This window comes from Budorcas taxicolor, chromosome 16, assembly GCF_023091745.1.
Source record: "Budorcas taxicolor isolate Tak-1 chromosome 16, Takin1.1, whole genome shotgun sequence".
NCBI classification, from domain to species: Eukaryota; Metazoa; Chordata; class Mammalia; order Artiodactyla; family Bovidae; genus Budorcas; species Budorcas taxicolor.
This window is the reverse complement of record NC_068925.1, coordinates 68,644,236-68,659,066: the sequence shown is the minus strand read 5'-3', so window position 1 is coordinate 68,659,066 and position 14,831 is coordinate 68,644,236. Positions and strand designations below refer to the sequence as shown.

General features: G+C 39.5%; 1 protein-coding gene across 1 annotated transcript; it reads left to right on the top strand.

The window, feature by feature from the left end:
- Nucleotides 1-7,430: 7,430 nt before the first annotated feature.
- Nucleotides 7,431-13,395, top strand: PTGS2 (prostaglandin-endoperoxide synthase 2). The gene is made up of 10 exons (XM_052653979.1): nucleotides 7,431-7,482; nucleotides 8,564-8,680; nucleotides 8,791-8,934; nucleotides 9,621-9,764; nucleotides 10,414-10,595; nucleotides 11,182-11,265; nucleotides 11,377-11,623; nucleotides 11,906-12,192; nucleotides 12,689-12,836; nucleotides 12,986-13,395. Exons 1-10 carry the CDS (start codon nucleotides 7,431-7,433, stop codon nucleotides 13,393-13,395), a joined length of 1,815 nt encoding a protein of 604 aa, XP_052509939.1.
- Nucleotides 13,396-14,831: the final 1,436 nt, after the last annotated feature.

The window sequence follows — 14,831 nt, the reverse complement described above, 5'->3', positions numbered from 1 at the left end:
GTATTTAAGGCGGTTTCTTGTAGAAACCATATAGGTGGTCTTCTTCTTTGGTTTGTTCTGATCATCTCTGTTTTTTAGTTGATATATTTGTACCATTGTTGCTTAAAGTGATTACTAATAGAGCTGGATTAATATCTACCATATTAACTTTTTTCTACTTGTTTTCCTTGTATTCTGTTCCTATTTTCGTCTTCCATTCTTTTTCTTTCTGATAATTGTGCTTTTAATTGGGGATTTTATATGACTCTATTTTTTCTTCCTTTTTAACATATCAATTATGCTTAAAAATATCACAGTGGTCATCATATGCATTTGCAATTAAACCAACTCCATTTTTAAATAACATTACACCACTTCATGCTTCATAACAAAATATTCCCTATTCCTCCCTCTTCCTTTGGTGTAATTTACCTCTTATACATAAGCTGTAATTTGCCTCCTATACATACACTATAATCCTTAAATACACTTTTACCATTATTATGTTGAACAAACTGCTACTTATTAGATCAATTAAAAATAAGAAGAATAAGTTTTTATTTTACCCTTACTTAGTCTTCACTAATGCTCTTTATTTTTCTGTAGATCTGAGATTCTAACTTTCATCATTTTCCTTCTCTCTGAAGAACTTCTTGTGTAAGGCAGATCTACTGGCCACAAATTCCCTCAAATTTTGTCTGAGAAAATTTGTTCCTTCACTTTTGAGGGTTAGTTTCCCAGTATACAGAATGCTATGTCAGTGAGTTTTGTTGTTGCTGTTTTTTCAACATTTTATTTCATTGTCTTCCTGCTTGTATGGCTTCTGAGGGGAAATAGGATATAATTCTTATCTTTGTTCTGTATATATGGTAAGGTTTTTTTTTTTTTTCCTCTAGATTCTTTTGAGATTTTTTTCCTTTATATTTTCCTTTCTGCAGTTCTAATATAATACACCTAGGTATGGTTGCATTGGCACATCCTTACTTGATGTTCTCTGAGCTTCCTGGATCTGTGATTAATTTAGGGAATTTCTCAGTTAATATTACTTCAAATATTGCTTCTATTCCTTTCTCTCTTTCTTTTCCTACTCTATTCCCATTATATCTATTTGACACCCTTTGCAGTTTTCCAACAATTCTTGGCTATTCTTTATGTTTGCTTTTTTAACACTATTTTTTTCTCTTTTCATATTTTTCTTTTTCGATTTTGGAAGTGTCTGCTTCCATACCCTCAAGCTCAGAGATTCTTTCCTCAGATGCGTCCAGCCTACTAAGAAGTTCATCAAAGTCATTCTTCATTCCTATTACAATGTTATTGACCTCTAGAATTATTTTCTTTATTCTTTCTTAGAATTTCCATCTCTCTGCTTATATTACCCATCTGTTCCTGCACATTAACTACTATTCCATCAGCACTCATTGATCTTATATTTCCACCATCTGTGCTGTATCTCTGAGTCTGGTTTCAATGTTCACTCTGCCTCTTCCAACTGTTTTTGTCTCTCATCGTGACTTGTTGTTTTTTTCTGAAAGCTAGGCAAGGTGTACTGGGTGAAAAGAACTCTGATAAATAGGCCTTTAGCAATGCGGTGGGAGGGGTGGGGTGGGGGAGTCTTCTAGAGTCCTGTGATCAGGTCTCGGTGTTTTACTCAGCCTATGCCTCTGAGCTGTGAGTGTTACAAGTGTTCCTCCATTCCCCACTGCCACAGATTAAGCGGGACATGGCTAGAGGGTGCTAGTTTGAGTACATCCTTTCCCCAGGTCATTTAGGCTCTGATAAAATTCCCAGAGTTTAGGCTCTGCTAATAAAATTTCTTTTGAGCCTAATTTAAAAGAACAAGGCTCTGGCATATTTCAAAATGGTTATTTTTCCCCCGCTTCCCTGCCAGTCCTCCAAGGGGATTTTTTTTCTTTTCCTGATAATTCATTGTGGGAACTTGTTAGAGTTCCAGGAAGTAAAACTCATGAAAGTAAACAGACACCCTCTGCCCCCTGGAATTTTTAACCCTTAAGATTTATTCAAGATACGTGTGTGTGCGCTTTACTCTTCAGGCTTCCCTGGTGCCTCAGACAGTGAAGAATCTGCCTGCAATGTTGGAGACCGAGGTTCGATCCCTGGGTTGGGGCAATCCCCTGGAGAAGGGCATGGCAACCCAGTCCAGTATTGTTCTCCCCATGGAGAATCCCCATGGACAGAGGAACCTAGCAGTTTACAGTCCACGGGGTCACAGAGTCAGACACAATGAGCGACTAAGCACAATCCATTACTCTTTGGGTTTCCCTACATAGGCACTGGTTTTCAAGGAGGTGTCTGCCTGTAGGTTTCTGTTCTGGCAAATTGTGCTTCTCTCTATGGCCAATCTCTCCAATTTTGTTGCTGTTGCTGCTTAGTTGCTAAGTCGTGTGGATGCTTTTGCAACCTCATGGATTGTAGCCCTCGAGGCTCCTCTGTCCATGGGATTTCCCAGAAAAGAATACTGGAGTGGGCTTCCATTTCCTCCTGCAAGGGACCTTCCTGACCCAGGGATTGAATCCATGTTTCCTGCACTGCAGGTGAATTCCTTACCACTGAACCACCATGGATGCCCTCTCCAATTTTGAGGGCAGCTTTTTATCCTGTCACCTCACTTCTTTGGAGGATCTAAGAATAGCATTTTGAGTTTTCATTTTGTTCAGATTTTTGTTAGGATAGAGTGGCAACTTCCAAACTCATTTAAACTGGGTTTAATCCATCAGCGTCAGTGTGGTCTCATTATGTGGCCCCAGCTCACCCTACTCACACTCTTTTGTATTTCCTTATCCTCTTTTAGGATTCCTAGCTCTAACACAAAGACCATGTCCAATCTACCTTGACTCACCTTAGTAGTTATGATATACAACCATGAAAAATGAAGGAAAAGAAAAATCTATCTGGGAACTAAGCTGAGAAAAAGGAGATACTTTTTAAAAATAAAACTTAGGACTAGATATTGTTTGGTATTTCTTCATTGGTTTATTTGACAAGGACTTTTTTTTTTAATGTTTGTCTTTGTCAACTGAAAAAAAAAAAAACCCTACATAATCTAAAAGGTGAGAATTATGTTTTCTTTGGTGTTAAGCCCAGGAATACCATCTCTCAGTAACTCTGAAAGACTTTTCTGAAGAGGTAAAGGAGTTAGGATATACAAGTGTTTTTGCAAAGCAAAACCCCCCAAACCCAGGAAATGGAAGATCAAAAGATTCCTGCTAATCAAAAGAAACCAGACATCTGAAGCTAGTTAATTTAGTGCTGTCCACACATGGGAAGATGCAAGACCCTGGGATTATCGCAATGCTTTCTTCGATAGGGCCACTATCCCATTTTTCTGCACCGAGTCCCCTCGGGGCGCACAGTCACTGCAGTGGCAGCCTGTTTACCTCCCCTCAGGAGCCACTGTCCTGACCATCAGGCTGGGGTGGGGGCAGGGAGCAGTGGCTGAGGGTTTTACATCCTTTGTTTACTGAAATGAGAGGTGACATTCTTTGTCCACACGCTCTTGTTTTTCTAGCTGAAACTCCTATCTTGTGTAGTCAGGAATAGGTAAATAACCATGATTTACTAAAAGCCTGGGCTTCCCAGGTGGCACTAGTGGTAAACAACCCACCTGCCAATGCAGGAGACATAAGAGATGTGGGTTTGACCCCTGGGTCGGGGAGATCTTCTGGAGGAGGGCATGGCAACCCACTCCAGTCTTCTTGACTGGAGAATCCCATTGGCAGAGGAGCCTGGGGGGCTACAATCCATAGGGTTGTAAAGAGTCGGACATGACTGAAGCAACTTAGCAGGCATGCATGCACTAAAAGACTAAAGCAGAGGTCTTCTATGGGTATTTTTGGACTTCCCTGGTGGCTCAGACGGTAGAGCCTCTGTCTACAATGTGGGAGATCTGGGTTCAAGCCCTGGGTTGGGAAGATTCCCTGGAGAAGGAAATGGCAATCCACTCCAGTACTATTGCCTGGAAAATCCCATGGACAGAGGAGCCTGGCAGGCTGCAGTCTATGGGGTCGCAAAGAGTCGGACACGACTGGGAGACTTCACTTCATGGGTATTTTTATGGGTACATCTGTTTCTGCCCTTTAAGAAACAGATGTACACTGTGGCAAAACCTTGTTAAAAATTTCTCTTCAGGCAAGATGCAAGATAGTAAAGCTCTCTTTCTAGTCAGCCTGTCATGAATAAAAAAGACAAGAGCAATCTCCACTATCTTTGAGTGAATCAGAATAGGATAAAGGTGAAGACAGGGAGATAGAAAAGAGTTCCCTGTCTAAGATAGTAGATATGACCATCCTTTCATGTCTGAATAGTGCGTGTGTGTGTGCAAAGTCGCTTCAGTTGTATCCTACTCTTTGCAGTCCTATGGACTGTAGTCTGCCAGGCTCCTCTGTCCATGGGATTCTCCAGGCAAGAAGACTGGAATGGGTTACTGTGCCCTCCTCCAGGGGATCTTCCCAACCCAGGGATCGAACCCACATCTCTTATGTCTCCTGCATTGGCAGGTGGGTTCTTTACCACTAGCGCCACCAGGGTAGCCCCTGAATGGTAGAACCCTGCTCAAAGCAGTAAGAAATATCTCCTTCGAAAATGTCAGTGCCTTTGGAATTTTGGGTATTAATAGTCTTTACTGTTCATTTTCTTTTAGCTTATATGAATGGCTTATTACTTCAACTAACACATATTTCATTCCTTTTTTAGTATCTTCATGAAGGTTAAATCTCAAATGAAAACTACATATGCAGACTTTTAAGAATGTTGTAACATCGGACACAAAATCTTCCTAGTGATCTTTACAACAATCAAGAGAGAAAAAGAAGTTGATAAAAATTGAAGCAGCAGAAGGGGGCAGTAAAACGCAGCAGAATGCTCCAGAAGATTTTTTTAATATGCTTGCTTATTTTCAGTTAACAGAGAATTCTCCAACAAATTTCAGAGACTAATGTATTTTATATAACAGATACATGTATTTGTCTAAAATGAACACAGAAACACTAAACACAGACACAGGTGAGAAACATTAAGTCTCACATGATTATAATCTTATTTTTTATGTTGTGACATATCATGGCATAATAATCATAGTACTTTTCCACACAGGACAGGATTTGGCCATTTTGAGTTGGTTTGGGACATTTAATATTTCCCCAAATGCACTACCCATTCTATTTTACTGTCCCAGACTTACGAAAGTTAATAAATCATAACAGTTTTTCCTCAAGTCCATAACCGGACTTCCTTTCTAAACTGCACCCATCCTATTTTCTGACAGCATAGGTATATGCAATTCTCTCTACTCTATTGTGCTATATAAGTTACAGATTAAACCAAGTAGTTTAACCGAATAGGTATTTTTTAATTGAATTTCCACTATGAAATGGAGTTCAATTTCTTTAAGTTCCAAGTAATCTAAATGTGATTATTCTCAGCACCCTGTTTTGTTCACACTTTGAATTTAGTCTCCCTGCAAACAATAGAACACACTTTTATACGTAGCAGGTATACAATTAAGATCAGATGAGGACAATGATGATGATGACTTCAAAATGAATTCAGGATTACAATATAAAGCCAACAGAGTCAGAGTATGAATTCTTCCTTGGCATCTAACCAAACTCAAATTGGTAGTCCTAAATATCCACTTAAAATTTGAGTAGACACATGCTACCACTTAAAATGAAACAGAAAACTGGAATTATTAAAAGATTGTTTACATCTATGCTCTTAGCTGAAATTTCATGTAAGACTCAGTACAATACATGGGAGTGTCACAAATGGAATGATTAAATATGACTAGAGGAGAAAGGCTTCCTGGGTGAGATGGAATTTTAGTCATTTGTCTCACGTAGAATCACATTAAGCAAAATGTTGGGGAAAAAAAGTTGATTGTCTTTTTTTAAAGGGCTCTACAATGCAGCTACTTTTTTCTTTTCTCTTTTTTGGGGGGCGGGGGAGGGGGGTGGCATTTCACCTTCACACACCCCTCCAGACCACAAGACAGAATCAAAGGAAAACAAAAGATGATGAAATTGAAAATTGTCAAAATCACCCTTCCTTCACATCCATTCCATCCGAATTCCTCATCAAATTACCTTCCAAAATGAGCCTAGAAAACTGGCCCTAATAAACCCAGACAACCGAGAAGTAAACGTAATGTTGTACTTGACTCCTTTGTCACAACTCATCATCCTAGAGAGGTAGGCAGAAAACACACACACACAAAGCAAGCTTTAAAAATCTACTTCCTTCAGTTGATATCTCCTGTGAAGAGCTGGTGACCAAAACAGTGAAAATCACTGCAGCAGAGAAAGAAATGCCTTAAAGCAGATCGTTTGGACGGTGAGCATCCTTAAACATCCCGGTCACCTCCGCTCCCCTTGTTCATGGGCGGAGAGGAAAGGTTATAGCGGTGACCCCTCAATCTCAGATTGACTATTTACAGGATAAGTGCTCAGGGTCAGTTTTGAGGGGAGGAATTTACCTTTATTTCCTCTCTCCAAGAAGCAACGTCGGGGTGGTGGCATGAAGAACAGTATTTTTTATGTTGAAAACAACTTAGCAAGAAAAAGAACCTACAGGTACGTATACACTGACTACAGCTATTACAGTTCATTTGGTCAAGTAAAAAAATAAAAAATAAAAAAAATTTAAAGTTTTGTATGTGCGTACATCTACACGAGGTTAAGAGCAGTCACTGAAATCAGGACACATCTGAAAAACATGAGTAAAACATGTCAGCCTTTCTTGGCCCGATTCTCCCCAGTCTCTCCAGACTGTGACTTCCTCGGCCCCCAAAAGCCGAGGGACCAGACGTGGGGGGCTGGGGAGCGGGGGCGCGCGAGGGGATTCCCTGAGCTCCGGAACGTCCCAGCCCCCTGATCGATTCCGGGAGAGGAAGCCGGGAGGCCGCCCTCCCCACCCCCGCCCTCATCCAGAAAATCTACCTCGGACCCCCTCTCGGAAGCCTCGGTCCCAACCGCGACAGAAGGAAAGGCGTCTGGCGCGAAGCACGGCGCCAGCGGTGGAGAAACCGGCCGAGGGGCGCTGGAAAGTCGGAACTGGGAGGGGGCGATCCGCTTTGCACCCACCTTAGGGAAGCCAAGCGCGACTCCCCAAGTTTCCGATTTTCTAGTTTGCGCAGCTAAAAAGAAAGAAAGAAAGAAAGAAACCCTACCCCCACCCGGGTCTTACGCAATTGCTTAAGTAGAAAGAGGGGGAAAAGTTTTGGAAGGGGGGAAGGAAAGGCGGAAAGAAACAGTCATGCCGTCACGTGGGCTATTTCACGCATAAAAGGAAGGTCCTCTCCGTTAGCTTCCAGTTGTCAAAGGACTCGCAGCGTCAGAGGACGCCCCGGAACTCCGCACAGCGCCTCCTTCGGCCCCGCAGCGCCGATCCGCGCACCTCGACGCCTCCGCCGGCCCCGTGCCCCGCCCGCAGCCGAGATGCTCGCCCGGGCCCTGCTGCTCTGCGCCGCCGTGGCGCTCTGCGGTGCAGGTGAGTGAGTTCCTGGCGCCCGTGCCCGGGATTCTGCGGCTCCGTCCACCCGGGCTGAGTTTCTGCTCAGACTTCTCCCGGGAACTCCAGGTATTCTAAATACTCCCAGAATTCAGAGGCCGAGTCCGGACCACTCGAGTCCAAATAAACTGGACGGCTAGCCCCGCTTTGCCCTCAGCTCTGTTCTTCATGGGCCAGTTATTGCACCCATCTTTTCTCATCTACTAAATAGGAACGGGGATACTAATTTGCAGGTTGTCATTATAAGACAAGAAGATCTGATCGATATATGTGAGATGATTTTGTATAGCACCTAACTGCTATTGAATGAAAATAATTGTGTTATATAACTTCCCTAGTTAGTGCTTTCCCGTCCCAGGGAAGACCAGATTGTTTTTTAAGATAAACAGAATAGCTTAAAAGCAAGCTGTTTTTACTTTGCAAATTTCTCTATAGTTTGTTTTTGTCGTTGTTGTCTTTTTCTAATGTAAATTAAGTCATGCCACCTTAATACTGTAAATCATTCAATGATCTCCCCTGACACGTGAAATAAAACCCAAATTCCCATAAACCCCACAGGATCTGCCTTCACCTTTTCTGAACTTAGCGTCCACCTCTTCCTCTTCTGTCAGGCATGCCTCAGGGCCTTTGCACTTATTTTCCTCTCAACTTAGAATGTTCTTCCTCCAGATCTTTCTCCAGCTTTTTGACAGAGAAGAAAGAAGAAGAAAAAAAAAACAAAGTTTGATTAAAATACTTGGTCTATTCCCTCTAGTTTTGAAAGTCCTACTTTGAGCCTCTTCTAAAGGCTAATTTGAGCATCTAAAGTTTCTAAGAAAAATTTAGCAACATGATTTCCCTGGTGGAATATTCTGTTACCTTTATTTAGAAAAGGAAGTTGGTATTTCTACATTATAACCATTCTGTAAGGCAAGTCAAAAAAAAAGTTTTCCCATGACTACCTGTATATTTCTTGAAATTTTTATTGTGAAGTTGACTCATAGTAAGTAAAGCAATTAAATGCTTAAGTCAAGATTGACACTGAAAAATTATTTATTCACTGTCTGTACTGTTTTTGTAGCAAATCCTTGCTGTTCCCATCCATGCCAGAATCGAGGTGTATGTATGAGTGTAGGATTTGACCAGTATAAATGTGACTGTACCCGAACAGGATTCTATGGTGAAAACTGTACCACACGTAAGTTTGTTGTTGAGTGCCCTCATTTGGAATGGGGTATATACAGTTATCATTTTACAGAATTGTGTCTTATAATGTGTCCCGTTAATTTCTTTTTCCTCTCATTGCAGCTGAATTTCTGACAAGAATAAAATTACTCCTGAAACCCACTCCCGACACAGTGCACTACATACTTACCCACTTCAAGGGAGTCTGGAACATTGTCAATAAGATCTCCTTCCTGCGAAATATGATTATGAGATATGTGTTGACGTGTAAGTACAAATCACTTTCTAGGGTTCTCAGCTGCCTCAAAGAAAAACGTACTTTATAAATTTTAGATTTTAAAACTTAATTCAAAACATGTTTAAATATACCATTTTAGTTTGCCTACTATCTTAATGGCCAAAAATATTGACATCCGAATCCCCTGAAGCTTCTAAAGTTCTGTCTCACAGGCAGAATTCTGCTTAAAATACTGCCTGCCTCTGCTGACCTTCACTGTTCTTGACAGTTTGTGAAGGACGCGTGGTCCCGTTGTTTACTGAATGGCCATGGGGCACAGAACTGCACCCATTAAAATAAATGAATAATTTGGATTGGGGTCGGCAAGAAAGTAACCTTTATTTCTAATGTGAGTGTCAAGCCCAGACATTTTGCTCATGGGCCTCTTGAACAATAAGTGGATGGTTATTTGAAAAAAATCAAAATGGCTAGACCAAAACATATTCTGTAAAGAATATATACTTTATCAAAGATGCCTTTTAATGCATCATTCTTTCCTCTTTTTTGAGCACCAGTAGCAGGCTTTGAAGTATGATTACTTTAAAATAGAGTATCTTTGTATTAATTAAATTAAATTTATTCTAGTGCCACTTTGTACATTATACAATAAAAATGAGCATTGATTTGCCTTGTGGATGGGAACAAATAACATTTTTTTTTTCCTCTAAAATTTCAGCGAGATCACATTTGATTGAGAGTCCGCCAACTTATAATGTGCACTACAGCTATAAAAGCTGGGAAGCCTTTTCTAACCTGTCCTATTATACCAGAGCTCTTCCTCCTGTGCCTGATGACTGCCCAACACCCATGGGTGTGAAAGGTGAGTGAGAGGAGACAGTTATATTAACTGTAACTGGGACTGGATTGATACCTAGAAAATTTGACCCCAAACTATGATTATTTGTTAATAAAACTGTTTTTTCCCTTCTTATGGATATCTCTGGATATTTTTTGAAATTGTGAGTCCAAGTAAACTATTCCATGGAAGCTAATAGGCGTTTTGGTATGAAAAAGTGAAAATGTTAGTCACTCAATTGTGTCCAACTCTTTGCAACCCCATGGACTATGGCTAGCCAGGCTTCTATGTCCATGGAATTCTCCAAGCAAGAGTACTGGAGTGGGTTGCCATTCTTTTCTCCAGGGTATCTTCCTAACCTAGGTATCGAATCTGGGTCTTCTGCATTGCAGGCAGATTCTTTATCATCTGAGCCACCAGGGAAGCCCAGACATTTTGGTATAATGTCATATGTTCTCAAATTCTTTCATTAAAACTGAATTAATACTAGTTAAAGTAGATTATTCAGTAAGAGGTTGTTCCCCTATATCTTAGAACTTCCATTAATATTATGATCTTGTTCAAAGTTGTATTTTTCCTGTAAGTGAAGAAGACCCTGGTAAATTGACAGTTTACTCTCTGCTTCCTTAAATATATAAATGGGTTCTTATTTTGGCTTTCTCATTTTTTATAGGGAGGAAAGAGCTTCCTGATTCGAAAGAAGTTGTGAAAAAAGTACTTCTAAGAAGAAAGTTCATTCCTGATCCCCAGGGCACAAATCTGATGTTTGCATTCTTTGCCCAGCACTTCACCCATCAATTTTTCAAGACAGATTTTGAACGAGGACCAGCTTTCACTAAGGGAAAGAACCATGGGGTGAGACGGAATTAAATGAGAATTTGTAGCAAATCAAGTTCTGTGTGTAAAAACCTTAATGGAGTTTCCATTTTATCTCACTGGTTGAGTGAAAAAATACATAAAACATACTTACATACATATATACAGATTATTATTTGTAGTTTGACTCATATTTTTAGTTTAAAATATTGGATCTGCAAAAAAGTTGTCTTCAAAAAAATTTGTTACCTTGATTACGCTGCCTTAAATATTATAAGGTGAGATTTTTGCAGCATTATTATCTCTTGGGTTTCAGTGACATAGCTTCAATTAATAAGTATTTTATATCAAAACATTTTCTGCTGCTTTTTAAAAGAAATTAATTAGAATGAAAAATTCTGATACAGGCTCCATATGAGACACTAATTTAGATTTATAAGCTATGGGGTTATTTTTAGTGGATAAACAAGTGAATTTATTAATTTTGTGGCTATGAAAAAAAATATGTTACTGAAAAATTTTAAAGCAAACTACATCATCACATTATTTAGTAATAAATACATCCTAGGCATTTTACCTAAGAACAACTTCAGTAGCAAATCAAAAATTTTCCATAATCTTCTAGGTGGACTTAAGTCATGTTTATGGTGAATCTTTAGAGAGACAGCATAAGCTGCGCCTTTTCAAGGATGGAAAAATGAAATATCAGGTTTGTTCCATTTAAATATTAAGAATTCATTACCACTCACCACCCACCTATGTTCTAAATCTCTAATGATGAAAATTTGTTTCTTACCTCTTCTTACTGATACTTTTTTAGATGATTAATGGAGAGATGTATCCTCCCACTGTCAAAGATACTCAGGTTGAAATGATCTACCCGCCTCATATTCCTGAACACTTGAAGTTTGCTGTGGGCCAGGAGGTCTTTGGTCTGGTGCCTGGTCTGATGATGTATGCCACCATTTGGCTGCGGGAACACAACAGAGTGTGTGATGTGCTTAAACAAGAGCATCCAGAATGGGGCGATGAGCAGTTGTTCCAGACAAGCAGGCTAATCCTGATAGGTGAGCAAGAAGAGCAAATCACTTAAAAAGAAAACCCTCTTCCTCGAAGAAAACTAACTTGTTTCCTTTGCTTGGGAGGAATATAATACTTGGAGTGTCGTGCAGGTACAATCACCTGCTTCATATTCATTCAGTCCTTCAGCTGGATTGGTCAGACACCTACCTCAATGGCGGAAAAGAAAATCTAGATAGGAATGCCAAATGACCAGTTGCATTTCAGTTGCTTGAACATTTGTGAGCAGAAAGAATTCATGTTTTCAATTTTTTATTTTGTGCCTGTAGGAGAAACTATTAAGATTGTGATTGAAGACTACGTACAGCACTTGAGTGGCTATCACTTCAAACTGAAGTTTGACCCAGAGCTGCTTTTCAACCAACAGTTCCAGTACCAAAACCGTATTGCTGCTGAGTTTAACACGCTCTACCACTGGCATCCCCTTCTGCCTGACGTCTTTCAGATTGATGGCCAGGAGTACAACTATCAGCAGTTTATCTATAACAACTCTGTCTTACTGGAACATGGTGTCACTCAGTTTGTTGAATCATTTACCAGGCAAATTGCTGGCAGGGTAAGCATTATTAGTGAAAAATAAAATAAAACAAAGGACTAGCTGGTAACTAGAATGTCTGCTGCAGAAAAGATTTTTCTTAAACCTACTGAAAGATTAATTATTGCTAGTAATCTTTCCTTGAAATAAGAAGGATATGTAATATATATATTTATTATTATATGATCTTGATTATAATATAATTTTACCATTATAATCTAGATCATAGAAATAATCTATAAATATTCCAAACTTATAGTTTAGGTCTCCACTGGTAGCTTCAGTTTACCTACTTGGCACTCAAGGGATGTTTTTAAAATAGAAATCTTGGGAATTCCCTGGTGGTGCAGTGGTTAGAATTTCTTGCTCTCACTGCTGAGGGGCTGGGTTCAGTCCCTGGTCAGGGAACAAAAATCCCACAGGCCACTTAGCATGGCCAAAAAAAGAAAGAAAAAAAAATCTTACATATGCCTAAAACTCAATTAACATGTTCTACAATTTAATTCATATTCCACAGGTCGCTGGCGGTAGGAATCTTCCAGCCGCAGTAGAGAGAGTATCAAAGGCTTCACTTGACCAGAGCAGAGAGATGAAATACCAGTCTTTTAATGAGTATCGCAAACGTTTTCTGCTGAAGCCCTATGAATCATTTGAGGAACTTACAGGTGAGAAGCAGTTTCTAAACTTCTTCAAAGAGCCAAGGGGCAAATGGAAACAACAGAGAAGTTGAAAGTAAATTGAGCGAAGGGGTAACACTCTTCATTTTGTCAAACGTTTGACGTTGGTTGTGTCTGTGTCCTTGTCACCCTCACAGGAGAGAAGGAAATGGCTGCCGAGTTAGAAGCGCTCTACGGAGACATAGATGCCATGGAGCTGTATCCCGCCCTTCTGGTAGAGAAGCCCCGTCCCGACGCCATCTTTGGGGAGACCATGGTAGAAGCCGGAGCACCATTCTCCCTGAAAGGACTCATGGGTAATCCTATATGTTCTCCTGAGTACTGGAAGCCTAGCACTTTTGGTGGAGAAGTAGGTTTTAAAATCATCAACACTGCCTCAATTCAGTCTCTCATCTGCAGTAACGTGAAAGGCTGTCCCTTTGCCTCATTCAGTGTTCAAGATGCACACCTCACCAAAACAGTCACCATTAACGCAAGCTCTTCCCACTCGGGACTAGACGATATCAACCCCACAGTCCTACTAAAGGAACGTTCAACCGAACTGTAGAAGCCTAGTGGTCATATTTATTTATTTATATGAACTGTTTCTTTTAACTTAATTATTTAATATTTATATGAAACTCCTTGTGTTACTTAACATCTTCTGTTAAGGAGAAAAAGGGGGTCATACTTGTGAAGATTTCCATGTTGATTTTAAAGATGTCGAAGTTTCTTCAAGTTAAAGGGGAAAGCAGTTTTCATTCTTCTGTACAATCCAATGGGAAATGAGTATGACATCTTTTTACTTGAATTTCAACTTATAATAAGAACAAAAGCTAAATTTGAACATGTAAGTGCTGTTGCAAGATGACAAAATGCTGCACATTTCGACACTGTCAATATTTCCAGGGTGTCTCCTAAGATGCCTGAGAAACAGCTGTCTACTCACTGGTCCTTTTATGGTCTTCTTTTAGCCATTTGCAGATCAGTTTACTTCGTCTCTTTTGTTTTCCTGGTTTTAAGGTCTGAGTTTGTGTTTTTTGGACTCTCCCTATACTTTCTTACCTGAACTTATGCAAGTTTTCAGGATATCCTCAGCTCAGAACTACTACAAAAGGCCTTTACAAAAAGGTATACATTCGTTTTAAGTGAAAGGCAGAGAACTTTACAAAGAAACTATAACCTAATAAAAAGCCCAATAATTAAAGCCACAGGGGGTTCTTGACACCAAGAAAGTATTCCTATTCTAATTAATGTCTTTCCTCATTTAAAAGCAAATAATTGCTGAATAGTTCCCAGGGGGACAATGCTTCTTTTCCACATCTCATTGTCAGTTGACATTTTCTGGTACTGTATATTAATTTAATTTATTGAGAGCTATTATGTCTTCTTAGGATGACTGTTATAAACTGGGTTTAAGGCTGCATGGTGTTCTTTTTTGGCATTATGTCAGAATCAATGTATCTTTTAGGATTACCTCTCCGGATTATTACTATAACATAAATGTTTGGATTAAGATTTGTGAAAACATGTTAGGAATCCAACTCTGGTATACTGAGCTGTAAAGTTGGAATTCGTCTTTAAGGTTTACCTATTCACCAGCCCACAGAAAACATTGTCTCATTACCCTGGATGTGCTATAACACTGACAGTGTACACGTTTTTGAAGGACTTGTGGATGTTTCGTTAATTCATTCACCCCTAACTTTCTGGAGAAACATTCTTTACAAAGCACTGTGGGTCTTAATATTTTTAAATCATGCACTGAAAATCAGTATTTATGTAAATAATTGAAAAAGTATGCCTGTTAGGCAGAGGGAGAAAAATGAAATTTCATTAAAGAGAAATAACTCAGGGGAATTTTCAAGATTTTATGTTTAAATGATTTATGGTTAAGAAAGAGTCAATAGTAGAAGAGCTTGTATTAAAAAACTGTTACCTTCATTGATTTAAAAAAAAACTGATTTGTTAATATCTGAATGACTGAATCTGGGAATTTGGAAT